The 27,136-nt window shown below is 51.7% G+C and overlaps 2 protein-coding genes and 1 long non-coding RNA gene across 5 annotated transcripts in view; 1 reads left to right on the forward strand and 2 right to left on the reverse strand.

Annotated features, from left to right (window-relative positions):
• Nucleotides 1-1,988: 1,988 nt before the first annotated feature.
• On the reverse strand, nucleotides 1,989-11,345 carry LOC308178770. The gene is made up of 2 exons (XR_013939957.1): nucleotides 9,629-11,345; nucleotides 1,989-5,215 (listed from the first exon to the last, which is right to left on the reverse strand). It is a non-coding gene; the product is annotated as an uncharacterized lncRNA (long non-coding RNA).
• Nucleotides 11,346-13,616: 2,271 nt separating this feature from the next.
• On the forward strand, nucleotides 13,617-20,822 carry FNDC11 (fibronectin type III domain containing 11). 2 transcript variants are annotated; one of them, XM_080557946.1, is made up of 2 exons: nucleotides 13,617-14,249; nucleotides 16,244-20,822. In XM_080557946.1, the coding sequence occupies exon 2, from the start codon at nucleotides 16,273-16,275 to the stop codon at nucleotides 17,188-17,190; it is 918 nt and encodes a 305-aa protein (XP_080414072.1). In that variant the 5' UTR covers nucleotides 13,617-14,249; nucleotides 16,244-16,272; the 3' UTR covers nucleotides 17,191-20,822. The 2 variants fall into 2 exon arrangements, with proteins under 2 accessions (XP_080414072.1, XP_080414071.1); XM_080557945.1 differs by lacking the exon at nucleotides 13,617-14,249 and adding an exon at nucleotides 15,318-15,760.
• The window catches only part of HELZ2 (helicase with zinc finger 2), a 31,463-nt gene continuing 22,317 nt past the window's right edge, over nucleotides 17,991-27,136 (reverse strand). For both annotated transcript variants that reach the window (XM_080557935.1, XM_080557936.1), the window contains exons 10-20: nucleotides 27,035-27,120; nucleotides 26,507-26,641; nucleotides 26,103-26,270; nucleotides 25,688-25,829; nucleotides 25,095-25,211; nucleotides 24,334-24,526; nucleotides 23,449-23,583; nucleotides 22,969-23,187; nucleotides 22,511-22,667; nucleotides 21,944-22,111; nucleotides 17,991-21,433 (exon numbers count right to left, since the gene is read on the reverse strand). In XM_080557935.1, coding sequence (XP_080414061.1) covers nucleotides 21,309-21,433; nucleotides 21,944-22,111; nucleotides 22,511-22,667; nucleotides 22,969-23,187; nucleotides 23,449-23,583; nucleotides 24,334-24,526; nucleotides 25,095-25,211; nucleotides 25,688-25,829; nucleotides 26,103-26,270; nucleotides 26,507-26,641; nucleotides 27,035-27,120 — 1,645 coding nt within the window. In that variant the 3' untranslated portion in view covers nucleotides 17,991-21,308. The remainder of the gene's footprint in view (nucleotides 21,434-21,943; nucleotides 22,112-22,510; nucleotides 22,668-22,968; nucleotides 23,188-23,448; nucleotides 23,584-24,333; nucleotides 24,527-25,094; nucleotides 25,212-25,687; nucleotides 25,830-26,102; nucleotides 26,271-26,506; nucleotides 26,642-27,034; nucleotides 27,121-27,136) is intronic.

A 27,136-nucleotide genomic window follows, 5' to 3' on the forward strand; every position in this document is an offset into this window, starting at 1 on the left:
CGCAAGCCTGCCTTGTTAGGCAGAAAAGGCTTTTTTCTCACCGCAGCCCACAGAGGTGGCGTTTTCAGGCAGCCTCCCCCGAAAAGCAGCGTGCACGTGGCCCTGGTCCCTGCTCCGAGCGGTGGAGGCAGCCTCGTCCTTTAAATAAAACCTGCCCTGAGGTGTGGGTTTCTTTCAGATTTCCCAGGACTGAGGGATTTGAGCAGTTTGCTGGGCAGCAGCGGTTTTGTTTCGGCAGCCCCCTCCTGCTGCTCCGTTTGTCCCAGTGCCGGCGGGGACCTGGCCGTGCCCCCCGCGCTGGTGTCCCCCACGGGACGGGGACCTGAACTGCAGGAAAATCACCCCCGTGTGCGGCACGTGGTGCAAAGCACTGCGCTCCCCTTGGTCTGAGGTTTGTGGGGTTAAACTGGGGGAAGGCGGCTGCTGCCTTCTGTCCCCTGCTGCTTCCCCCAGACCCAGGCAGCGAGCATCCTGGCGGGCAGCGCTGCGTGCCCGTCCTGCTCGCCTCTCGGTCGCGCTGAAACGGATTTCGACGGCCTCTTGCAGAGCCACTTGAGAGCCCGAGCTGCTGCTGACGCACAGGGCGAGAGGCTCAGAGCAGCTCCGAAGTCACGGCGTGTTCCGCCTTTCTCGGCAGCACCCCACGTGGGCCCTCAAGGACGGGCGCTGTCACCCCGAGTGCCCGGCCTCGTGGCAGCAGGGCTGTCACCACCAGCCCCACGGGATGGGGCCGTGCTGGCCCCCAATCTCGGGGCAGCGGGATGCCTGCTCCATGCGGGGCTGTCTGAGTCACTTCTAAGAAAAAAAAACGAGGAAAAAATGACCACAAACTGAGGCTTGACCCCAGCAGCAGGGCTGGACCGATAACAAAAGCTCTGGAAGGTAAAGAGACACGGAGCTCTCAGCAGCGATGCCCTCGGCCCTTCCACCCAGCTGGGTGACTCCAGCAGCAGCCCAGTTATCCCATCACCTTCCTCCAGTGCAGCTTTGCCGTTAAAGTCATTGGTTCCTGGTGATTCTGCTCCCTGTCCCTGCCTGGGTCAGGCTGCAGGGCGTCGTGCTCAGCCACAACACGGTGACTGGGACAGAACCGCTGACGTACCTGGTCACCAAAACTGACACACCTGGTCACTCTTTCTCCTTTCTTGTTTTTGTCTTGCAGGTTTGTTTACCAGGGACCCGTAATCTCCATTATTTACGTGCAACGAGGGATGTCAAAGATAAGGGAAGAAGACGACGCGGAAGATCCCTGGTCTGCAGGATCTCTGGCAATGTGAATTTTTCGGGTGTTACTTTTTGTTGGGAAGAGGTGTTTCGGGGCTGCGGGGAGGGCTGCAGGGGCCTGCAGAAGAGCACGGGCTGGGCAATTACCGTGCTCACTACTCCTGAACGAGACCCAGAGAGCAGAGCTGCCCCTGCCCAGCCCTCCCCATGTTCCCCCGTGCTGCAGTTTGACTCAGTAGATGTTAATCAAGATCTGGTGCCGTAAGGACGTGGCAATCAGCAGCCCAGCAGCGAGGCGTGCTGCCAGGCACGAGCACTGAGCCCAGCTGGGCACGGTTTGGGGTTTAAAGCTCTCGCTTCCTCCTCGGGAAGCAGGAGTGAGGCAATCGCTGGGTTTGCACTGGGACTGCAATGCTTTAGGAAAGGTGAGTCTCTTGAGCTGGGTATTGCAAGCAGTAAAACGAGGTCATAGCCACGCGGCTTCACGCTGCGAAGGCTGTAGGCAGTTGACGTTAGGATAGAGAAGCATAAACGAGCTGGAAAGTTGCTCGGGAAGGGAGGTCTGGCCCTGCCTGTTCTCCTCCAGCTGGATTTCACCAGTGGCGTTTGGTGTGGACAGTCCTTCTAGACAGAGGGTAACGGGGAGCCCCCGGGTACGTTTTCAGGCGGACATTGTCTGCCTACGAGAGAAACAGAAAGCAATCCACTGCTCTGAGCCATTTACTGCCAAACTTCAGTTGTGAGGAACAACGCTTGGGAGAAGAGGTTTGGCCTAAATGGCTCGCGGGCTGGATTCTAGCCTCCTGCAGAACACTTCTTCGTGCTAGGTAACTGTCTCCAGAAAGTAAAGGCAATGCTGCTGTTTAGTTCTGGTCACTTGGTTACAGTTCAGTACAGCTCAGGCGGGGAGATGGGAACCTCAGGCTGAGCAGTCAGCACTCTGTCTCCCTGCCTGTGTTTAGAGCGACACTAATAACGTTCCGGGGCTGACCCCGTCTCGATGGTCTTTAGACTTTGCTCACTGTAAATGCAATGTACAGCACCACCTCTACCACCTCTTCTCCATCCTGCAGGGTCAGAGCTAACTAAAAATGCTTCCTAGCAGCCTAAATCAGCCGGCACCCGTCTGGGGAGCGGGCACCTCCGTGTAGCGACCGGTGTGTTTTACTGACCTCCTGGGAACAAACGGAAAAGGAACCGGTTCCCTGTGGGCTAAGGCAGAGCTAAGTAGGGAAGGAGGAGGACAGGGCTGGTTTTTTTCCTCCATCTCTCTGTTACTGGGCGTAGCACTGAGGCTGTTGCTGCGGGGAGGCCAACTCCTTAGGGAAGCGATGCCGGCAGGCTCCAGCCCCCGTGTGCCCTGGTTCTCCAGCAGCAGACCCTGCAGCAGCCACGCCGAGAGCTGAAGCCCCTAGCCCGCAGGTACAGCGTTAGTGCCCTGCCCGCTGGCCCACCGTTCCTCCACCCAGCAGAGCTTTTGCTCCTTACTGACTGTTACAACCTGACCCTGGCTTGAGCTGGTGGACATGGGGGGGGGCTTCAGCTCTCACCCTGCTCACAGGTTTTTCCCTGCTGGAAGGGCCCTTCGCTGGGCGTTACGTGCCAGGAGAAGGGAGCTTCCCAGCAGGAGGCTCGTGTGCAGGGAGCAAGCCTGAAATGCAGGGTGAGGAGGCGGAAGGTGAGGGGCTGCCCTGCAGGAGCACTGCTGCGAGCCGGGTGCAAGCACCCTGCTCCTCCCTGGGGGGCCTGGCGGGCCCCGGAGCAGCCTCTGGAAGGTCGCCCCTCCTGGCCCTCGCAGCTTCAAGCCACCTTCCAACCACACGTCTCCACCTCAGCTTTTGCATTGCAGATGTGTTTTTAAAGCAGCTTGACGTTAGTGAGCTAGACCGTAGTGCCTTACTTAGGATTTAGCAAACACTTCCGAGGACGAGTCCTAGGGCTGCTAGCCTTTGGCCAACGTGGCTCTTTTCCCTGTTTAGTTTGTCCTTCTAAAAGCATTTCTCCCTGATGATTTTGCTGCTGTTCGTGCTCGACTCCCCAGACGATAGACGAAGCTGCCTTGTGTTTACAGCTCCTAGCATCTCTCCTCCCAGGTACGTCGGCCCACACCGAATTCTTGTTCTCCAGAGCAAGGGTTGTGATGGGAGCAGCTGAAACCTGCGCGTGCTGCCGGAGGGGTGTCGAGGCGGCCCTTCCTAGCCGGGTCTGGCGGGCGCCTCCTGCCTGGCTCCTGCGGGCTGAGCTCCCCCTGCAGCGGATGCTTTTGGCACCGGGTTGCGCTGCTGGGAAAACTCAAGCTAAGGAAAGCAACACTAAGCCTGCAGCGCGTTGCCCAGCTCGGGGCCAGGCCATCTCCATCTCTTTCAAGCATCCGGGGGGGGGGGGGGGCTGCTTTTTTTGGGGGGGGGGGGGGGAGCCGAGTGCCCTCTCCCCAAACTTTACCACCCTCAAGGCTTGTGGAGCCCAGCCGGAGCCGTGCTGGGGGTGATTGTATGAAACTGTTTACTTCTGACTGCTGTTTACAAGAGGGGTGGGTGGGGGGGATAAGCCAAGCCTCAGGAGGATTGGGAAACGCGTTATCTGCACCAGCCTGCAGCAAGGCCGACGGTGCCGGTGTTGTGGGACCTCCCAGGCAGCTGCGGTCCGTGGGGAGGAGAGAGCAGCGGTGGCTCTAGCCTAGAGGGGTTAGATTAGCTCCCCCTTGTCCCCGTGCTGCTGTGTTCGAGGTTCGGCGGTGCTAGTGACAGATAAGAGTTACCCCTGTGGTCTTCCTTTACTCCTCAGGACCCAGCTCCTTCACATATCAGAGGCTCCCGGAGCCTTTCTGGAGCAATAAGACTTAAAACAAGCGTTACCATCCTTGTGGAAATCCTCCGTCGCGCGCGTTGTGTGTCTTCTCTGTATGCAGTACCGAGTCTGGGTTTAAGCCTGCCAAACCCGTGGGGCAGTTGCTTACGGGGCACGCCGGGACGCCTCTCCCTGGGCTTTCCACGGGTGGCGAGAGCCGGGAAGCTCATGACTGCTCTGCTTCGGTACCCGGGGCATGCGGTGCCAAAGCCTGGTGCTGCGGCTGTCCGGGGCGAGCGCTGTGCCCGGTCCTGCTGGAGCCCCCCCTCGGAGCTCCAGCAGCCTCCCCTCCTTTCAGCCAGCTTCAGCCTTGGCGTTGAAACGAAGCAGATTTTGCCGGATTTGCCCGTTTCTCTGCCGTCTGCCCCGGGGCTTTGAACTCCGAGGGTGATTTTCAGGCTGAGCTGCCGCGGGAGCGCGCAGGGGCTGTACGGGGGCTCCTGGTGTCCCCGTCCTGGTGCCTGCCCCCTCCCCAGCAGCTCCCTGGGTCTCCTGCTCCTTCCTCCAGCAGAACCCAGCTGCTCTGCAGCAGTCGGGTCCTGGGCACACCAGGGAGGTGCTGGGGCCCCAGCAGCGCTGTGTGCACCGGGGGCGTGGGGGCTGCCTGCCCTAGCCCTGCCGTGGGACCCCTGCAGACCTGCACCGAGGTGGTGAGAGCACAAGGCTTAAACCCAGACTCCCAGCTAAAGATAATGATGTTAGCAAATGAATCTGTATTTTTTTTTTTTTTTGCACAGAAGCTGGTAATCTAGGACCTACGTGTGAACAACTTTATATAAATATTTTTTGTACTTGGTTTACTCGGGTTGGTATGAGATGTTCTATTTAAGTTCTTTGAACACTGTGGATGCCCTGATGTGTATGAGTGGCAGAGGCTTTGTAAATTAAGAGACGTTTGTGTGAATAAAGCTATTTGATGGGGTTGAAAAGCCACACACAACTTGAAACACGAGTTTTGTGTGTTTGTCCTCAGTCCCCGAGCAGCGCGCTTTAAGGACCTCGTCTGCATCAAGCCAGCCCCTCGCAGCCCCACGTGTTCTTGCCATGGCATAGAAACCGAGTATGGAGACAACAGCACACATCTCCTGTGCCTTTAGCCAGATCACCGAGACCTCCTGAGCCAGCAGCCAAGCTTTCTGATGCCCTATGAAAAGACAACAGCGAGTGGTTAAGGTTTAGTGCTCCTCTCCCTTTCCTAGAGCAGGATTAACATTTCTCTGCCTGATCTTTAATAAATCCCTGTGTGTCTTGTGTCCATGAAGGTATAGAAAACATTTGCACTGTCAGAGGCACCATCACACATCCCCCTTGATGCCGTGGTGACTCCTTCCAAGCCAGCTGGGCCTGGCACGGTGACACCTCGGACTGTGAAGTGTCATGGGCTCCATCCCAAAGGGCTCAGCCAGCGGTCCCAGCTGGGGGATTAGGGCACTAAACCAAGGCAGCTGTGGCCATTTATCCTCACCCCCACGTTGGGAGCAGCTCTGCTCTCACTGCAGGCACCACTAGGCCAAGTGACCGAGCATCACAGCGATCAGCTGGACAGGTGAGCTTGGCCACTCCTTGCACGCTGCCTGCAGAAATCTTCCCCTGTCCCTCTGCTTCCCTGCAGCTCAGGAGCCAAAAAGGACAAGCAGCCGCTTGCCCGGCCTGCCTCCAGCTCCAGAAGTGGCTCCCAAACCCAACAGGGAAAACACCCCACAGAACTGAGGTTTAGTAGCCACAGGTACTGCCTCTCTTTGTGCAAACACTTGAGATGCACAAGCCACTTGAGATGCAGGGAGGATGAGCCATGTCCTGCAGTGACGAGAAACCTGCCTTCGTGCAGAGGAAGGCAGCCAGCGATTTCCTGAGTGCCAAGGACATGGGGCCACCCCCGAGCCCATGTGGGACACAGGGTGTCCCAGCACACGGGGCCACGCAGCATCGCCCGCCAGCCCTTGTGTAACGGCCCTGCATGACCCAGGGCAGCTGCAGAGCCCAGACGTGCTTGGGGCCAGTCCTCCCCTCCTGCTCCCCCTAAACACTGCCAGCAGCACGGCCACAGGCTCCCTGCATTCGCCCATCACCATTGTGCTCTGTAATTGCTGCCGACAGGGACCTAAAATGGAAGCTTTCAGCCTGGCGGGGCCGTCGTGGGGCTGGTTGGTCCCAGCCCGAGCGATGCTGGGGGGGGGCTGGAGCTGGGGAATCGTGGGGCTGAAGGACACAGTCTGCACGTGGCACCCACCACGAGCACAGCCCTGGGTGCTCAGAGCCCCCCCGGTCCTGCCCCAGAGCATCCTTCCTGCCCGTGGGGAAGGGGCTGGAGCATTGGCAGTGGTTACCACCTACAGCACCGGTGCCGCTGGGCGAGCTGCTTATACAAAAGTGCACATGCAGCAAAGGGCAGCTCTGCTGGGCGAGGAGCACGAGGCCTTCCAGGGGCGCAGCTTCAGCAGCTGCTTTCAGAGCGCAGCTCTCAAAAAGGCCCCCGCTTTGTGCCGTTTTGTTTCCTGGAACAATAGTTCATCGGAAACAAAAGCCCGCTCTGCCTCTCTGTGGCACGTGCCAGGTGAAAGCGGTCTCTAAGCAAAGCAGCCCCCCTCGCGCAGTGAGGACCTGGCCCATTTCCCACCAGAAAAGCCCCCCACATGGGGGACTTTTGGTCCCAGGAGACACCAGCGCTGCAGGGCAGCCCCCGCGCCCCTCCATGGTGCCAGCCTCCAGGCAGGGGCTCATGGCACAATGCGCTCGCCTGGGGGCTGGAGCCATGGCGTCCCCTACGGCCCCTGCACACCCTGGTGCTGATACCTCAGCCCCTGCGAATGCGACGAAGTTTTAAGTCCCCAGGAGCTCGGGGATGGGAGCCCGGCTCAGCCCGCACGTGTGCCCCCGCGCTGCAGGAGCAGGCGACCGCGCCGCCGACAGCCAAAAAGCTTTTAACATCATTAGCAGAGTTTGGTGTCAGTCACCAGGAGAGATGTTTCACTCTGGATTTGCTCTCTGGAGACCTATTTCATATGCAAAAGAGGGCTGCTAAACTCCACAAAGACACTTCAATTGCTTGATAGCACACAAAAATAATACCCTGGCAGCTCCCGGCCCCCAGCCATCCCCTGCGGGCACACGTGCGTCTGCAGGAGCCGCACGTGGCCAAGGTCACGGCCAGGAGGAGGGCAGCAGGGCCAGGGTGGGACAAGCACCTGCAAAAAAACCTACGGCCACCACGGCCACCAGCAGCCCCTGATGCTGTCTGTGCAAGCACCAACCTCACCCCCGAGGGATTTCATCCACGAGATGCTGCCCCCACCGTTCCCCCTCTCCCCGGACCCGCTTTGACACGTGCGCTGGAAACATTTTCCGAGAGCCTGCTCTCGGCAGAGGCTCTGGCGCTGTTTTAGAGCTGGAGCGTGAAGTCACGCCGCGCAAAGCACAGGTCCATATTTCTTTCAAGATCTCTTGAGCTCCCCAGCAGCGAGCACTTCAGCGCTCCTCGCTGGAGCACTCCGCCGCGAGAGCCAGCAGCTGGCCCCGCGGGTAGGAGGGGAGCAAGGCCCATGCTGCGGCACAGGACATTCATCTCGCCACGTCCCCGCGCTGATGAATCGCTGCTTTACCCCGTGTCAGGCTCCAGGAAGCAGAGGATGAACAGCCTGAAGCTACAGCGAGCCCACACACTCCATTTAGCTGGGAGATGACTCACACCGAGCTCTTCACGCAGGAGGAGGTGACAATGACACGCGAGGGCACTCTGGCAGGAGGATGGCTGAGCTCGCCCGGAGCTGGGGCCTCCTCGTCCTGCACCCTCCGGTGCCGCTGCGGGACAAGTGCAGGAGGCTCAGCACCGGGCCAGAGCAGCCCCGGTGGGCTGTGGATGGCAATTAACCAGCCCTCGTTAGGTACCTCTGGTCCCATCAGCCGCAGCACTTCCCCAGCACCAGCTTGGACAAGAGCAGCAAAGCCCCAGATGTGAGTGGGATGGCCACAGCCACCCCGTCCCCCCCATCCTTCCTCCCGCACAAACCCCTCGTGGCAGCCCCAGAGAGGGAGCACATCGCCCAAACCACCTCCTGATCGAAGCCAAGGCTTCAGAAAAGAAAGATGGCCAGGTCAGGAAACCAAATGCATTTTCTGCCCGGCACCCATCCCACTGCACACTCGTGGAGGTGCGCAGGGTGCCCCCGCCCCACCTGCCCGTCCCGACACCACCGACTTCACTGCATGCAGCAACTTCACTTCGTACGCAGCCACTTCAGGTTGGTCTCAGCTCCACAAACAAAGCCACTTCTCATCCGCAGTTTGTTTCCTGGCAGAATTAATGGCCTGCACTCCCCTGAGGACCAAGCACTCGCAAAGAGACGCGCTGGGAGGCGAGCAGCAAGGGAGCGAATTAAGACATTATTTCCTCTGCCAGAGAGGGATCTTTAAACAAGCTTTTCAGCTGAGAACTTTAATTTTTTATTTTTTTTTTTTGTCGTTAAGGTTTTGCAAGGGAATCTTGTTCTCCAGAATTACATCCGCCTCCAACCCCACTTAGAGCTGCCAAAGCCCGTGCTTCCCCAGGGACCAGCGTGTGAGCAGCGGAGATGGATGAGCTGACATGGGCATGACTTCACCTCCGCCGTCCTGCCGCCGGAGCCCTGCAGCATTCCCAGAGCAACGCCCCGGCCCCGTGGATCGGCCACAAGGACCCGGCTGCCTGGTGCCGCTGCCAAGCAGCTGCCGTGTCCCCGTGCCCAGCGGCAGGGCTGGATGAGCCCCCGGGGTGAGCATCCCTGGGCGAAGCCCGGAGGACTCTGTGGGAGCGGAGGCTTTAGGTTGATTTACGCAGCACTTTGGGGCTGCAGATTAACGTGCCAGCCCTGAGAGATGGAAGGGAGCCCCGGGAAGCTGGGCAGGTGATAAATCTCATGACACGGGCTCCAGCTCTGCCCGCCGTGCTTTGCCCGCTGGTATTAAAGGCGCTGGGCACCATGTTCCCAGCAGGACGAGTGCAGGGCTGCTTCGTGCCCTGGGGAGAGCAGGGACCTTCCACGGGGCCGTGGACGCCACCTCTCCAGAAGAACCACGTCCTGCTTCTTTGTGAAATTTTCATGGAAAAAGGGGCACGCATGCTTCTCGGCTCACACGAGCCTGCCAGCGCCGGCCATCCCGTGGGATCTGGGACACGACAGCCTGCCTCGAGCTCGTGCTCAGGGATGGCTGTTCTGCAAGCTGCAGCACAGCGCAAGGATGGCCAAAGGGGGTTTTGATGAACTTCCAGCAAGACAAATGAGCCTCCGTGACCCCGCTCCATCTCCCCGAGCTAGATCATCTGCAAACCACCCTCCGCTGTAGCCTGAAGCTCAGACCAGCACTCATCCCTCACGTCCACCACAAGTGTCTGAGGTCTTAGATTAATGAGAAAACATTAATCAGTGAACAACTGGAGAAAGGAGGGTCTGCGTGCCCCTGGACTCCCCTTCGGAGCTGAACAGCTGCCCAGCCTGCCCAACTGCCACCCACTAAGCGAGGAAACGAGAGCAAGGAGACAAAGGCTTCCTTACCCGAGGAAATCCCAAGCTCTCAGCCCTACCTGCAGCAGATCTCATGGCTGAGCGCTGAGCCGGGGCTGGTCCAGACCAGGGAAACTTTTGCCCCAAACCAGCCTCCAGACCCACCAAGCAGCTCCCCGCAGCTCCAGCACAGGCCATGGCCATTGGCCTCCCCCCAGCTGTGGGCTCCCTCCCAGGGGCTGTCAGAGGGTGCAATTAGCTGGAGCTAATTGGTGCCTCGAGGGCACAATTAGCTCCTTCCTGGCCTGGCCCAGCTGGGGCTCCTGTATCCCCGAGGAGCGGTTCTCCCCCCAGGTTCCAGCTCTCCTCCTCCTCACCGTGAGCCTTCTGAATCACCTGATGAGCAAACCACGTTCGCTGGTGCGTGGTGATGATTTCGATTTGGGGACGTAATATAGCTGGAATGTATAATTTATTTCAGGTATATGAGGCACCAGCGAAACTGGGGGGGGGGGAGCAGTGAGTAAATCAGTCACACCCTTATGATAAGGGGATTCGAAGAAGCTGGGAGCAGCCGGCTGGCAGGCAGCTCTGCTCTGAAAGACACGCTCTTGGCTCTTGGCATCGGAGCTCTGTCCCCGGGACAGGGGCCACGTCGCAGCAGGTGCTGCCCAAATTGCCACCGGCAGCCCCCGGCATCCACCTTCACCCAGCAAGACCTGGCCACCCCTGTGTGAAAGCAGAGAGGAAGACCGTGCACCTCCTCGTCACGAAGCCCACCGTCCCCTCTGTTCCTGCGGAGGTTTCCTTTGCAGCAGATTACTATTTCATAATGCAATAGATGTGAAATATGAAGACAGAAATTGCCGGCGACTTTTAATTTGGATTCTGCCAATTTCTCTGTTCCAGCTATTGATTTTCCATAAAGATGAATTCCAGCTCCCAGGTCTCTCTGACAGACATGATCTGGGTGTTTTGCTTGCTCCGAGAGTGGAAATATATGTTTTATTAAGTGTCAGAAGTCACTAATGAGAAGAGGGAGGAAAATCAATTGTCTGCTCATATCTTGATCTCAAAGACAGGACTAACAAGTTCTTTATTTTGATGCTGTGGGCAGGAGGACAGGGCAGAATGACAAACGTGACAGACAACAGCTGTCAGCTCCTCTACAGTGACAGCTCAGCTGATGAGAAGGGGGATTGCTTCAAACACATTTGTATTTGTATTAATTCAAATAAATTCATGGAGTGCTAAAAAATCCTACAGCTGAATTGATCCCTGCTGTAAAGGTACTGAAAATATTAAAATTACAGCTTGAAGACTATCGGCAGGTTTATGCTCATATTCCATCAAGACAGAAACTTGGCCAGCTGTTTAGGATAGGAGCAACCAAAAGTTCCATTTCTCCATGCTAATTTGGGATGAAGGTTAGCATTTGTAACTATGAGAATCACAGGCAAACTGAGTGTAGAAGTCTCTGCACAATGTCAGCAATAAACCCAGTTTCAATCTCGCACCATACCATGCTCATAGGAAGTGCTCAGATGGCATCTACCCCTGCCTAAAGGAAGAGTCCTGGCTAAGCCCAGGACTTCACCTTTGCTGTTTGAAAAGCTCAGCTACTTCATTTGGCTCAGTTGTGCTATACTTTCATCTTATACCTCTGAATTTTTCTGGTCACTTCTGAGGTACGACCCCACCATAGACCTCCTCACCTCAAAGGCAGGCGTGCTGTCCCCAGGGAGCCATAAATACAAAGATAACCTCACATATTCAGAAATCACTGGATCGGGGGGGGGGGGGTGCCGAGGGAATTGCACACAAAGCGTAAGCCCTGTCCTCAACTCTTCCCCAGGCACCTAGAGCAGGAGGCGAGGTGAGATGGACCCTGTGCAACTCTTCATACGTCTTCAAGGCCCCAGACAGCCCAGGCCGAGGTCCAGTTCTGAGCACACGTTGCCCAAATGGCAGGTTTCGGATCGATGACATGAGCAGCTCAGCGCATTCATTCCCTGCAGGAACTTGGCATACTTTTTACAGAAGCGATTTCTGTTAACCTCTTCCAAGCACGGATATCAACCTTCTTTCACTTACATTTGTTATCGTCCATGTCTGTTACAGAATCACACCTGACAATTGTATGGTTAATCTCTTGGCAGCTGTGAAATGAAATGGTAAGCTCCGGCTGCCTTGAGAAGATGCATTGATTTCTTAAAATGACAGATCGTGTCCTCGCTCAATGCTTGAGCAGAAGCTCAGGGCCGGGGTTATGGATCCTGGCTATCATTCAATTAAAAAAGCTTAGCAGAGATGCACCAGCTAAGCATCCAAGACAGCATTAAGGCTAAGCCCTGACCCAAAGACTTAATCACGGGGAGTATGAAAGCACCTTCAGATGCAGGACGCCTGTCCACTTTGCTGATGAAAGCACCGGTCGTGGTATCGAGCTTACTGCCATGAACCAGACGAGCCTGTCTCTCCTCTGCAATAAAACAGAGGTGACTGGCCAGACGGGTCCCTCAGCAAAGCAGAACAGGAAAATCCCTTTCTACCCAAAAGGTAGCTTGTATTGCTTAATGGAGCGGTTTATATCCTATTTCAACACCTCTTTCTAATAAGGATTGTGTGTTTAAGTTAACAAAACTCCTAGACACTTTGTGGAACAGCCTCAGTCTCCCTGCTGAGAGTAAAACACTGCAATATCTTTGGCCACAGCTGTAAAACTGCCAGATTCACCGCTGGAAGGTGAAAATACCCACCGCCCCACCCCGCAGCGTGTCAGAAAGCCCAGCGGATCCCACTGTTACCCCGAATCACCTGTGCTTTCCTGGGGAGCGGTAACATCTACAGAGCAGCAAAGAGCAGACCTGAAGCCTGTCTGTGGGTATCCCAAATCCCACTCTGGGCTCAGAGCAGGTGTTAAGCAGAGCGGCAGTGGGGTGCTGGCGGATGGTGTTCCAACATTCAGGAATTCAGGGCACGGTCATTCGCAATCAACCTCCCAGAAACGTGCAGTTCTTTGGACCAGCCCACGCAGCTGGGGCTGAGAGGATTCACCAGACACAGGCAGACAAAGATGTACCTCCATTTGGCAATTCACAGCCCCAGAAAGGTGCCTGCAGTGCAAGTGTGTCAGCATGGCACTTCACCAAGGCCACCGTGCAGGGTGCAGGGAGGCAGCAGCTAGGGCTTCCCAGGATGGAGCCAGCTTTTCTGCTCAGCGTTGCGTGTACTACACCCTGCTCTGAGCTGCCGTGTCCTAGTTTCGGCTGGCATAGACTTATTTTTCTTCCTAATAGCTGCCACGGTGCTGTGTTTTGGATTTAGGATGAGGATAACGTCGGTAACGCACCAATGTTTTAGCTGTTGCTGAGCACTGCTTACACCAAGTCAAGGACCTTTCAGCTCCTCACAGCTCCTCCTGCCAGTGAGGAGCCTGGGGGTGCCCGAGGAGCTGGGAAGGGACAGAACCATGGCAGCTGACCCCAGCTGGCCAAAGGGATGTCCCATCCCACGTGGCGTCATCTGGAACAATAAAGCTGGGGGAGTTGGCTGGGGAGGGTGGCAATTGCAGGTGCAATTGCATTGTGCATCACTTGCTTTGTATATTCCTTTATAATAATAATAATAATTTTTCTTTCCTTTTCTACCTTATTAAACTGTGTTTATCTAAATCCACGTGTTTTACTTTTTTTTTTTCCTGATTCTCTCCCCCACTGGGGGCAGGAGGGAGGGAGTGAAAGGCTGTGCGGCACTTAGCTGCCTGCCAGGTTAAACCACGACAGCCGGACTCCTCAGAACACAGTCCTGCCATCAGCTGAGCACTCCCATAGCCCACAGCAAGGGCACAAAATGGTAGGGAAACAGAACTTGCTTGTTACGGGGCAGGGCAGAGGGATCTGCCCTCACTCTCACGCTCTTTTCTTCAGTGCACTCCAGGAAACCACGCTGGCAGCCCAGGACTCCTTGGCACAGCCCTTGGCGGTGGTGAGGAAGCACGCAAAACCCAGCCCAAAGCTGGCTCCAGGTCCCTCAGCCCCAGGTCTGGTGCACCGCGACACCATCACAGCCAGCCATTGTGCACCTGGCTTGTTAAAGCAATCTGAGACGCTGCTTCCAAAGTAAAAAATAAACACTGCTGATTGAACAGGGAGAGACTCAGACCATTAGGAGAGGAATCCCTAATGCTTCATCCCTTGAGACAGCCAGGGTGTGACCCACAACCCAGCGCGTGTGCTAGGAGAAGCACCTCTGTAAAAAGGGGATGCTTGGGAGAGAAGTAGCAGGACCACATGCACTTGGCCCCACCAGCACAGATTGGAGACGGAAACCAGCTGCTACTCGACTGTAGGGAATGGGCACAACTCCTGCACCCAGCCAGTGGGTTCCCTGCCGCGGACATTGCTCTTCCCGCAGCCTGGGGACAGCGCACGGAGCAGTGCTCTGGGAGCATGCCCTGTTTATTGCCACGTCTGTACAGCCAACAACCTTCTCCCATTGCAATCCTCATCCTCACCCCGCAACCCTAGCCATGGGCCTGGAACAGGCCTCGGCCCCGGAACAGCCCCCGTATGCCACAATGCGCCACCATGGCAACCGCCACAGCCTGCTGCGGGCAGCCAGGCCGCGGGTGCAGGCCAGGCTGGGACGGCGGCACTGGGGGCTGCTGAAGTGGGACGAGACTCCCTGGGACTGGTCAAGGTAGAGTGGATATCCCTGAGATTGGGCAAGGTGGGCCAGGGCTGCCCCGGGCAGGGCGATGTGATTTGGGGTTGTCCTGAGCAAGAGCCTCCCGCTGCTGCAGCCTTCCTGGGCTGGTGAGGGGGCCTTGGTCCTTGCTGAAGGGGTCAGGGCTTCTCCAGGGCTGGGTTTCAGCCGTGGGGAAGGTGTTGGGGTGGCTTTACCTTCCTTTGTTTTACCCTTTCCACCCCCAGCCTTTTCCTTGGGGTGCCCAGGGCCACACAGCCCCAGGCTGGTGCGTCTGCAGCCTCCGTGCTTGCAAGCATAGCGGTGCTACTGAAAAAGAGACATTTCTGGCAAGAAAAAAAGGATACGAAAACAGAAAGGAAAACAACCACAATCACATCTCTGTCTGTGGGCAAACAAACTGCTCTAGACAGCCAAATTGCTCTGAAAGCGGGGTGGTGTAACCTGTTGCATTTGCTGTCCCTGTTCCACTCCATACTGGGCTGCCAAGAACTGTCACTGCTTTGGTTTAGGGTATTTTTGCGGAAAGAAAAAGTGAAAAGAAAATACAGCTTGTTTTTTAAGTTGACAGCTTTCTTGGAAAAAAAAAAGTTGCTGTGGATGAGTGAATTAGTATAAAATGCAGTCATCTGAAAGGTTTACTAACTCCTGAAATTGTTGTGAGGAAGTATTATTAGTTCCATTATCTATTTAGGGAAAGGGAGGCTAAGAAAAAACTATTTGTCAACTAGATAACACCATCTAGCTTCTACAAGACATGTAGGTATTAAAATATCACAGTTAGGTACTACAATAATTTATATAAAACTAGACAGTTACGTAGAGCAAGTTGCTAGATCACATCATTGCAGTATGACTGGGGCCACAAAAACTTGCTTTCAGACTCTCACATTTATTTCTCTTACAAATCAAGCATGTTCAGTTTGGGAAAACCACATTCTCGGTATCAAGTTGGGTTCTCATTGCAATATCAGTGGCAATGGGAACATAAGAATTTAGCTAATTTCTGCCTATGATACATGAGCCAGAGATTCCTCAGCTAAGACACACTAGAGAAACACTTCCCACCTCGACTCAGCTGGCACCACCAAGGACACATCTTTGTCAGTAAATGAAACTGCTAAGACTAAGGGAGCAGATACAGAGTTTTAAAAGACCACTACTGAAACACCTTACTGGCGAACCATTATCTGTTCAAAGGTGCTTTACATGAATTTTCGTCTTTTTATCATAAATCGCTTGTGGACTACTAATACCATGGCTCTAGAGGCAAGGGAAAACAAGTTGCTATGAGGGGCTGGGGTGATGATGTAAACTATAACCAAAGAAAGGGGAAGCAATACATCACTGTGCACGTTGCCAGGTTACGACTGTCCAGCAGCTGCTTAAAGCCGAGGCGCAAGGAAAAGTGCAGGCTTACCTCTCGAAAGCTGTTGTGAGGCTGCGCTCAGAGCATTGCCTGGTTCTGCTTGCTGCATACCTGCTCGCGTGGAGGACTCGCCAAGGTGATTATGTAGCTTTAGGAACTGGCTTAGAAAATGTGGTTTAGAGGCTCTCAAACCTCAATAACCCAGCAGATTACAAGAGAAAAATAGACATCTCCAGAGATGTAGAAGAATGGAGAGAAATTGCTTACAGGAGTACAAACACATCTAATTAAAATGAAAGGGAAGATAAAAAGATAGAAAACCAATTTGGTAGAGTATACTGGAGAATAATTCCTGACAGTTAATCTATTATACAGAGGTATAACCTCTCCAGGGGTGGGTAGCAGGAGATAAATTGATTAGAATATATAAAAGTAGACTGTACAAAACATTAGAAACCATACAACTATAAAGGAAAATTCCTGTAAAACTACATCTAGTCTAATAGTTCTTTCTCATCTATAAATTTATAAGCTAAGCTTTAATTAAGAGAGAAGAGTCACAGCCATGATTACGCTCCCTTCACAGTCGCTTCTCCTTTGGTTCTTAATTTTCTTATAGGTACTTTTTACACAGCAAATTTTGGAATCATGAATGTGAATCCAAATGAATTTGGAACCAGTTTGGAAAGCACTGTGTGCAGCAGAGAGGAACAAGACAATGCTATCTTGAACATGTACATGGAGAGAAAAAGCCATGTTCTACAATTCCTGCAATCTCACCTGAGCCCCCAGCTCCTTGAGCATCATCACAAGAAAGTTGAGCTTCTGAAGAAGTCTTACTACTATATTGAGGTTCTGCCCTCACGCGTAATCCTGAGAGACCAGAACCATGTATTGGTTTCCACTGACATCTTCCAAATAATTGACCCCTGGAGATTGCAGAGGATGAAGAAGGTCGCAAGAACCCAGACTGAAATCCAGCTGGTACTTTTAACTGACCTGTTAGAACAGCTGCAACGAGGTCGGGAGGAGCTGGCCTGCTACGTAGAGACAAGCGACGTGGTAACTTTCCTCTCCAAGTGGGAATTAGCTGTGCAGAAGCTGTCAGATCTCTCTGAGCTGATGAACAAATTCCTTTCCCTGCAAGTCCCAGGAAAGCTCCACGCCAAGCACCGTTTGGTGTCACATGCGGACATCAAAGGTACCAGAATCCCAAACATTAAGCTTTTTCTCAGTACAAAGATGCCAGTGATGTTTGATCGAAAAGAATCAGTTGCTCACAAGAACTGGGCCCATCTCAAATGGTTTACTGAAAATCAGGAGTCACCCTTTGAGCAGTATGAGCTGCATTTTAGGTTACTGACGCACGGAACTGAGACAGAAGTGGAACAAAGGGGGATTCTGGAAGTCGTCTCCGACACATGTGTAGTCTGCGACCTGCTGCCTGACAGATCATACGAATTCACAATTAGAAGAGCAGAGACTTACACACTTGTCTATGAAACATGGCATGACACCATTACACTGACGACAGTGAACTCAGCTGAAGACAGCAGGACCTGTTAACCAGAAGAATAAGGCAGCAGAAAAAGTTCTCATTTTTTCCACTTGAAAAAGGTAAATGAGAAAAATAAATAAAGGAAAAAAAAATAAAACACTGCGTAAATCTGATTTTTTTTTTTTCTGTTTTCATCAGCAACTTTGTAAGTGCCTTCCACAAATCCTTCCAGGTTAACAGTAAGCAATTCCAAATTTCTCAGAAAAAATAACATAAATACCATTCAGTGCTCAATGCTCACTTCCTACTGCCCACAACTCGCAGGTGGACGTAGCTAGAAGCCGATAGGCAGCCTTGCACGCCACCTTGGATGCAAAGCACAGGAGGTAGAAACATCTCTATCATCCAGCGCTTGCCTTCCTCTGAAAGATGCCCTGTGCTGGCTTCTCGCAGTGCTGTGTTTTTGGTTTTTTTTTGGTTGTTTGCTTGTTCATTTGTTTGTTTGTTTTCCCCAATTTATTTTTCCCAGCATCCTTCCTCCAGAATACCTGAACTGAATCTCAAGCTCTTCAAATCACTCTCCGCACCGTGTCACCGTCGCTGGCTCCTTTCCCCCCTGTGCCTTGTAATTACCTAATCATGATTTCATGTTCACCCCCTACAGAGCGTGAAAAGTTCAGTCTGATTTTTAAAATTAACAAATAAAACAAACAGGAAAGGGTAATACATCCACTAGACCAATATCTAGAAGACAATCTTTTCTGCCCTGCACCACAGTCAATGCTAGTTTTCTTTTTTTAACATTTGGCTCAGTCCAAATATAGGTGTTCCCACACAGATTCTATTCAAACTGTCACATAAACAGACCTTTCAGTAATAAAATTTATTATTTAAATAAGTTCAAATCACTTTTACAATTATGGCTTAAATATCAAAAAAAAAAAAAAAGGAATGTTGAGGTTCATTCTTACAAACATTATAAGCAGGTAAAAATATTTGTATCCAAAGAGTCATTTGAGATCTTCTGCAAGTTACAGACATACAAAAAATAAAAACCTGCCACATTTAAAGTTCATTAATTTACACTTCATGACACCTAACATTTCATTTCTATTTAAAAAAAAATAAAATTATTGCAGTAAATTGACCGTTCTACACAGATCTGTCCAAATCCTCAGAAACAGTCCATGGGGCTTCTCCTTTGCCAGCGGGGGCCAAGGAGAGGTTTCCTAGCTCTGCACATCTGCAATTTCACTGCCAGTTGGAGCAGGACGCAAGGTGATTGCGGTAACCGCACAGACCGCTCGCAGCACAGCGCTTACTGCGTGTGCTGGTTCCCGTTGTTGAAATCAGGCTCTAGCCCCAGTTAGTGCAGGGGAAATTAAGTCATCCTGCTGGACGTGTGTCCTGAAACAACGTTCTTGTGTCTGGGAGCTATGGAAAATATAGAGCCTGCGATCCAGCAAATACCCTGTGCACCGTGCTGCCAGTTGTTTCCTACCGGAATTAGCAAGGTGGGTTGTTTTGGTTTTTGTTCTTTTTTTTTTTTAAAAGTATTTTAAGAATATTTGCTTGAATAGAGAATTAATTCAAAAGTAAATTAAAAGCTCTGTATGCAAATGAAACCAGACCACTTTGAACTTTTTTTCTATGCTAATTTCTATGATTCCTTCTATTCATGAGCATAAGGACAAGAACATGATATTCAGCTAAACCTAACAGTCTACAAAAAGTTTGATTAATTGCACTTTCTGCTAGCCCTGACTATTACAGCTACATGACCAACTCTACAGGTACCTGCTCACAGCACAAACAGCCAAAGCATCTGGGCCGGCTGTTACTGCTGCTTGGGTGATTTACAGGAGCATTTTCTAAACACCAGTTACAAAATACATCTTCAGAGAAAAAAAATAAAATAAATCTATGTATTGTCTTGCAACACAGAGGTGACTAAACAAAACATTTCAGTCTAGGCTTTACCCTCCAAGGTGTAGCAGTAAACCATTTTTTTTTTTTTCTCCTGGTGAGAGCAAAGGGAAGTTTTCATTTCATTTTCATTTCATTTCATTTCATTTTCATTTCATTTTCATTTTCTTGGTCTATACAAATACATGGCCAAACCCCACACAAGAGCATTGGACTAAGCTACTACACTTGGAGAGTCTCCTCATTTGTGTAATGTAATGAAATAACCAGCAGAAATAACAGGGGAGAGACTCTTCAGTTACATCAGATAACAACAACAAGGCCCACTGGTTCTAAAGCGACCAAGATGAATTTGTTAGAATGATGCTGGCACCAAACAGTTCCAGCATCTTTTGCAACTCTCCAAATCATCTTTGAGATAGATGATTGCATTTCAGTAGCTGACAAAGTTGTTCCTATACAAGCTTATTTTGGAATTGCAATATTTGCAAAATCAGGCTGGCGTGGAATCATTAAGATACAGGGTGGAATGACTTTGAGGAATGGGACTTCACATCTTACCAATTTTTATCAAGCATCTTTAGAACCAGCAGGAGTTACTTCCTTACGACTTTTGTCCCAGGTGCAATTGGCAGCCACAGGTCAGTTATTATGCTTCAGGAATACAACAGCAAGCCTGGGTGGTCTCTAATGTACAGATCAAACCCATCGAATGGGCAAGTGCAGGAAGGTAGTTTAAAACAAGGAAGAGAGGAACGGAATTGCTCCGTAAGTTCTTGAGTCAAGTCTAACAGAGTCAGAGCATGAGAAGTAACACAGTGCCAAGTAAGGACTGCCAGACACAAAGCTTTCTTATTGCACATTCCTTCACACTGGGAAGAGCCACGCAGTGCTTTCAATTGCAATCACAGGACAAAATTCATCCCTGCCATCGTGCTGTGAAGTCATGGGGACCCTTCGCATACGTCAGGACAATTTGAGTCCCAGCACAATAAATACGTGGTGCAAAAACACTGTGATTGCATCTTGGCTCCATCCCATGTGAACATCCAGAGACAACCAAGCGTGTGGTCTCAGGGAGAGCTGAGGCAGGCACTTCATACATTCAGAACTGAAATGAAGTAAAGACATTCTCCTTCAAAACTAACGTGCTTCAAAAGCAGCTCCATGATTCAGTAGAGAGCACCACTTCACCACTATATATCCATATCAGCCATAAGTTACTGTGCAAAATCAACCTTCTCTAGGAAAATGACAACTTCCAGTTCACAGCAGTTTGGCTACTTAAAATAAAAAAATACATCATACACATATATGTTGTGATACATTTACCAAGTTTCCATCACTGCTCTTAAAAACTCAGGCCATAGACTGTGAAACAAATTCACAGATTTAGAAGTTAATAAATTAGAAGCAGCTTTAAAAAATAGAGAGTAGGAAAGGGGGGGGGGGACTTTTACAGGAGGAGATTTCAAATAAAACTCAGAACGGTTTAAAATACGTTTAAAAATTCCAACATTTCCTGGTAGGAGCAGTCCTTGTTTTTCGTTAACTTTATACAGGTGAGGACAACCTCGTTTGTACAAAGAATAAGTAAAATCTATTTACAAAATCACCTTGGCCTTGGCTCTGTGGTATTTACAAGCTCAGAGAACAGCATTTTGGCTAGACAGCATAGTACATGGTTCTCTTTTTGCTTTCTTTCTTCGCTTAAAAACAAAAACAAACAAAATATTGTTTTTCTGCTTTGAAGAAAAAAAAAAAAAAAAAAGAAGCCTTAAAAATTCCCTGGCCTTCATTTTACAATGAATGATACCACTCAGAAGCTTTGGTCCCATATGGCAAATCACAGTTGGCTGTGCAGATCTGCCGCGTGCAGTTATTCCACCTGCAATGAATGGGCCGTGTATTTGGTCCCCAAAGCACAGCTGCACTGACAGATAGGATGGTGGCTCCACTGAGCATCTTTCATCTAAAAAAATATCATCAATAAAGTCACATGCCCACCTACCCACTTCCAAATGCTTTTTGGTTTGCTAGAGATGAAAATTCCTGTCCAACGTTGCAGTAATATAAAAAGAAAGACACCGAAGCTCATACTGAGGCTGAGCTGTCAATGTGCAGGGAAAGATGCTGGCTCTCCCAGTGCATTTGGCTCAATGGTTCATGTTCAAATAATGGAAAGATTTGCGTCCTTCCCAAGGCACACGTAGCACGGTTTTGGTGGAGACAGTCGAGTGTATTAAGACAAAACCCATCTTCATCGGCGGGAGGCTGAAGTCTTCCTGACAGCAATCTCCTGGGCTGTGGTATAGCAGTTATGCTGCATGTAATGCTGAAGCAGTCTCCTCCACAAAGGGTTGCACTCCAGGAGGTACCGGTTCCCTGTTGGCACAGGGGTGGGAGGCAGCAGGTTAGCGGCTAGAAGAGGCTCATATGACACCATCACAGACCGGTCAGAGACACTTTGGCCTAATATTTCTAGCCTGATGGTGCTGGGTAACTTGCAGGGATGTTCTGTTCAGCCAGAGCTCTGTGAAACCACAGCTCCCTTTTCAGTGCTGCCACATTAGTGAGCAGCTTTCCTATACATCACAGCCTACATCTGCACAAGTAGCAGGAAACTGAGAAGCAAAATTCTGCCAGAAGAGAGCTCTAGGATGCAAGTGATGGCAACAACATGGTCCAAACTAAAGAGAGAATATACATGCTGCGCATGACCCACACACGCTCTCTGCTTTGTGCAGATTGCCCAGATAGCCCCAGTTTCAAAATCACAGTCTAAAGGGCAGAAGAATAAAGCAAGCCCATCGGTTGTACTAGCGCAGACCCCCATCCCTTTCTGCAAAGCACCCCGTTCTCCTGCAGGCCGGCGCACGCTCCCAGCTTACCCACCTATAATGCAGAGTCCTTCCTGAGCTCGGGTGATGCCGACATTGACCTGGTTTGGGTCGGTAACGAACCCCAGGTACTTCTTCTGCCAGCTCTTCGTGGGCTTCCTGTCAATCTCAGATCGAGGGCAGGAGCGTACAGTCGACAGGATCACGTACCTCCATTCGCTTCCTAGAAAGCACGAACGACCACACTGTTTAGAAGGAGGCATCTGGCCACCCCATAAGACAATCATTTCTCTACAGCAAGACCCACAAAACTGTCAGCCACAGTCTGGGTTTCTCCAGCTTTGGAGGCCATCCAATTCCCAGCTGTTGCTTGCTACGGAGCACTTGCTACGGCATTTCTTTGACACCCCCTTCAGGCATCCTCCACATGAACCCTTCCCATCTTCATCAGCCTCACCCTGCCTGGGCACTCCACAGGGTTTATCGTAATCCCAAATCACTCTGAATCCCGGCCCAGGGATGCTTCCCACAGGGCCGAAACGACCCCGCTGCAAGATTTGTCTCTGAGAAGTTGCTTTGGGCCTCAGGAGAGAAAAGGAGCGACCCGGCCTCCGAGCCTCACCTTGGCTCTTCATGATGGTGCAGACGGTCACGCCGCGGACGCCCTCTTTCAGGAGGCGCTTGTTGATCTCGGACACCTGGGCGTTGTAGGGGCTCAGGATGGCGATGCTCTCCGGCAGGACGGTGCCATCTAGTGTCAGCTGCTTCGCCGTCCTCACCTGGGGAGAACGGGGTCCTGCTCACCTGGGAAGGCGGCCGGAGGCAGCGGGCCTCCAGGAGGCTGTCCCACGGGCAGCGATGGTGCCTGGCCGTGCCTGCTCTTGGGTCACGGTCCCACACAACTGCCTCCAGCCAGGAGCAGCACGGCCAGCACGCCGTAGACCCGAAGAGAAACTGCACCCCGCTGATCTCCGTCCCGTCTCACCGCTCAATGTAACCTTCCTTCCACAGTCCCCGTATTCCCCCCGACGCAACATCCTCCCTTCTGCGTCTCCAGCAGTTCCCCAGCACCCTGCTCACCGCCTGCTCCACTTCTTCTGGGTTAGCTTTGGAGTTCTCGTTTCCTTCCTCGGTAGAAATCATGAGGCTCTGCTCCTTCCCCTCTACGTGCCCGAAGATGATCGGGCAGCAGTGGTTGTCTTTGTGGTAGAAAACGCTCCGTTTGTGTTGAAGCTGGGGGCACGTTTTCAGCCGATGTTCATAAAACTCCTGGGATGGGAACTCACAGATGTTTTTGTGCTGGCAGGAAAGAAAAAAAAAAAAGGAGAAGGTGAGATGAACAGATTAAAACAAAGAACGACAAAGAAATTCTCGACCAGCAGCATCATTTTAGGCAGGTTTCATCTGTGATGCCAACGTGCTAGAGCTGGCGCTGGGCGAGTACCTTACTTGTTACTAGGAAGGGAAGTGGGGAATATGTTTCCCGGTGGCTTGAGACAGACCCCGACAGCAACATTTTCTGTTACTGAAAAAAGACAGTCAACCTGAGGAAAAGCTCACCATGCGGTACTGCGTATCCAGCATCCACGCCTGTTTCTGGTAGCGCTCAAAAAGCGATGTCTCCATGCCAAGAGACTTGCAGAAGTCGTTGTTGACTACAGGCCGCAGCTGTTTGTGATCCCCAAGCAAAACAACCTGGAACAAAGAACGGACACCTCAGCTGGGAGGGTGGTGAAGGCCATCAGCTCTGTGTAAGGCTATTTGTATTCAGACATCTCTTGCTATTTATTTATGTTAGAGTTACAGCAACCTCGATCAGGGACTGTGCTGGGTGTTATATAACGATCCTGACCCAGATACCGCAGAGCCTAGTTCCCATCTGGCAGGAGAAAGTTGTCACATAGCAAGTCTGCTCCATGCTTCTTGTCACACTGACACTTTGTACCCAGGTCAGCACGTATTTTGGTGGCAGTGATGCCCACTCTGCAATGAAGCACCAAAACCACATCCACACTACGTATTTTCCCCTACAGAAAGCCGAGTGCAAGTTCAGAGGAGACCTTATGGGTGTAACTGAAGACAGGGAGCTGAGCTGATCCAGCGGAGCAGCAAGTAGGTGCAATAGTTCTCCACTGTAACTTTCAGGTCTTAATGAGTCTGCTTTAAGCGACACAGATAACGTAGCTCATGTGCCTGCTGAGCATACTCATGTACTTTATGTACCTCTTTGTGCCTCAAGATTTTAATTATAGCTAGCAGAGTTGCACATCAGAGGAAAAGACTGCCCCAAGGCTGAAACATTGGTACGCCACCACAGATACTACCAAGAACAACCGTAAAAACTGGTCAAACTTGGAAGAGCACTGTGGTAAGAGGTGGAAGGTGTGTAGAGACTCAAGAGCTCTGAGCAGCCGTCCTAGAGACAGTTCTTTGGAAGGGACTCACCTTCTCGGCATGCGGATGGCTGACCAAGGGGATGAGGGTCTCGGGCTCTGTGGACATGGCACACTCGTCGATGAGTATCTGCTTGACGTTGAGGTTCTCCAGGGAGTTGGCAGACGCGGCGGAGCACGTACACAGGATGACATCGTGGCGCTTCAGTTCGTATGTACGAGCTTCTGTCAAGATGTGTTTGTACCTGATGGTCAATGCAGAAGATACCAGGTTATGTACAGGAGAAACATCTCCAGGTTCCCAAGCAGGAACCAGGCAGAGTCTATACTTTCCTAAATGCTTCTGGCTCTATTTTCCTCCCCAGAAAGAGCTCATGTTCCCTGAAAAGGGCTTGGGACAGACAGCAGGAAATGCATTTTGTTCTGAATTCAACAGGGCAGAGGCTCAGGGTGTAGGACGCAAGTGTCGGAGACATACTGTGACGTTCGGACCAGGAGGCCTACAGCACTGAGCAGAAGTGATGCTGAGGCTCTGCACTGTAGCACTAACCCTGAGCTAATCACTTTTTATTATCATTCTAAATGCACAGCTTATTCACCTTTTTTAATGTTTTCACCAGTTCTCAGTTTGCATGAGCCAGGACAAAATTGCTGACTTTCACAGAGCTCTAACAGCTTGCATCAGCTGAGGCCTCGAAACTACAGCCCAAACCTCTTCTCACAGGGAAAGAGCTTTCTGCACTGTGATACTTCAGGTGGTGGTGGCACATGGCCAGACTCAGACATCTCTCACCAAGGTCTCTTTCTACTCACTTCTTTACTTCGGCTTCTGTTATCTCCTCTCTTTCCTTCACTCGAGTGTCAAAGTTACAGATAAACTGCCAGAAAGGGTTGGGTCGCCTTCGGATTCGATGATGCAGGATTATCTTGCTGAATAAAGAGACAATACATAAATATCTCCCCCACAGAGACCCAAGCAATTTCTTCTCCAGTGCAGCACACCACACGTCTACATGGAGAAACCACATTAGCTAAAGAAGTCAAAGCCAGACTTCTCCATCTTTATAGACCTGACACTTAGTTCACCCTTGAGGACACAAAATATAGCAACCGCCTGTTAACAGCTGCAAGCAGGAATGACGTCTGAGACGTTTAGGGCTGTTCAAAAAAAAAAAGAGAGATGAAAAAATCTAGGATGTTTTCAATCACCGGGGTTTCTCGATTAGGTGCTGTGTTAGACTATAAACCCTTAGTTGAAAAAAAAAATATAAGCACAAAGCAGGTCATTAGTGCTGCTCTGCAGCAGTGTAGTGGAATCCACGTTTGCTCTGGCTTGTTCAGCTTTATGGGCGCAGCAAGCACCACACCCCAGCACTCGCACAGCCCGGGTGGCCATGTCGTCCTACCTGAGCTCAGGCTTTGGTTTTGCGTCCCGCAAGGCTTTGCGGGAGAGGTGCCGGTTGCTCCCTGGGTACGGGTATTCCAGCGTCTCTATGGCCTCCCCATAAACCCTCAGTGGTTTCAGGTCCTTCATCTTCAGCAGCATCTCTGGGGAAGGAGAACAAGCCTGCTCAGGCAGCGCCAGGTGATGCTGAGAAACCCGGTGGCTTGCACGGTGCCCAGCATTCGCCATGCAGAGCCCCTTCCTTCTCCCCACCCCTCGCTCATCAACCCCATCGTCACCGGTCCTCACCCTGCAGTGAGGAGTCTTCTGTGAGGACCAGACCCCACTTTCTGCCTCTCCTGTCTCCTAGCCTCCTGCTCACAGCCCTTCCCTTCCACCGGTATGAGATACTTCAAGGGCTTAGAGCAGATAATTACCAGCAACAACATCAACGGACTTGTTGGACGGGCCACAGTACAAGATGCACTTTCTCTTTTCAGGCTCGTCTTCATCAGAGGAAGGCAATTGCTCATTCTTGCTGGTCTCCTCATTCAGCTTATGGAACCAGTAGACAATGTGAGTTCCAACAACGGTTTTCCCTGTACCTAGAAAGGCAAGAATGCTGCTCAGAACGCTTTAACCAGGACACCCTTGCTCTAGATCAGTATCCAAATGACCAGCCATGAAAAAATTCAAGGACCAAGGGGACTGCCCTGAACAGCCCTAGGCGCTGCCAACCTGTGCGACCTTCGCCTGTCTCACTTGAGGGCCCCACGGAAAGTGACAGACAAGGTCCCAACACCAAGGTGTGCGTGTACACGTGCTGTCCCCACTGCCCTACCTGGTGGGCCTTGGATGAGCGTGAAGGATTTTTTTAAAGCATTTAGAATAGCCTGTCTCTGACTCTCGTTGAGCTTCCTCTGGCTGCCAGGGAGATCAAAGGATTTTTGCTGCAGGATTTTGGACTTTGTCACTGCTACAGCAAAGAGACAAGAGAACAAGTTTAGAGAAGGTTACCAAAGAGAGCACACAAGCAATTCAACAGGAGGTACCAAGTGACTGCGGCAACTACCAAGCAATTACAGCCCAGAGACAAGACCACCCAAACATAACCCTTGTCCTGTGCCAAGAGGCTCTGCCCCTGAGGCTTCTCTGCGAGTCCTGGGGATAAAACCTGGGCTGCACCCGCTCCAGCAGGACAGCCTGTACCAACGCCACCTGCACACCACCGGGCTAGCAGCTCTTCCCTCCCCTTGGCAGGGAAACGTCCTGCTTCGGCAGCAGAATCCCCATGGAAGGGGCCCACAGAGGCTGCCAGGTCACCTGCCTGGCCAGAAGCACGTAGTCAAAGGTGAATATTTGCACCTACCTTTTTTTGGAGGTTCGTGGCCTAAAGCGATGCTTTTAGCAAGTTCGGAGGCATGCTGGAGTCTCCGAATTGCATTTTCTTTCCGTCTGTCAGACAAGGAAA

The sequence above is a fragment of the Anser brachyrhynchus genome (genome assembly GCF_964034855.1).
Source record: "Anser brachyrhynchus genome assembly, chromosome: 16".
In the NCBI taxonomy this organism is placed as follows: domain Eukaryota; kingdom Metazoa; phylum Chordata; class Aves; order Anseriformes; family Anatidae; genus Anser; species Anser brachyrhynchus.

Excerpts from the sequence above, each read along its gene's own strand:
- FNDC11 (XM_080557946.1), top strand. The coding sequence starts at position 16,273 with ATGAATGTGAATCCAAATGAATTTGGAACCAGTTTGGAAAGCACTGTG.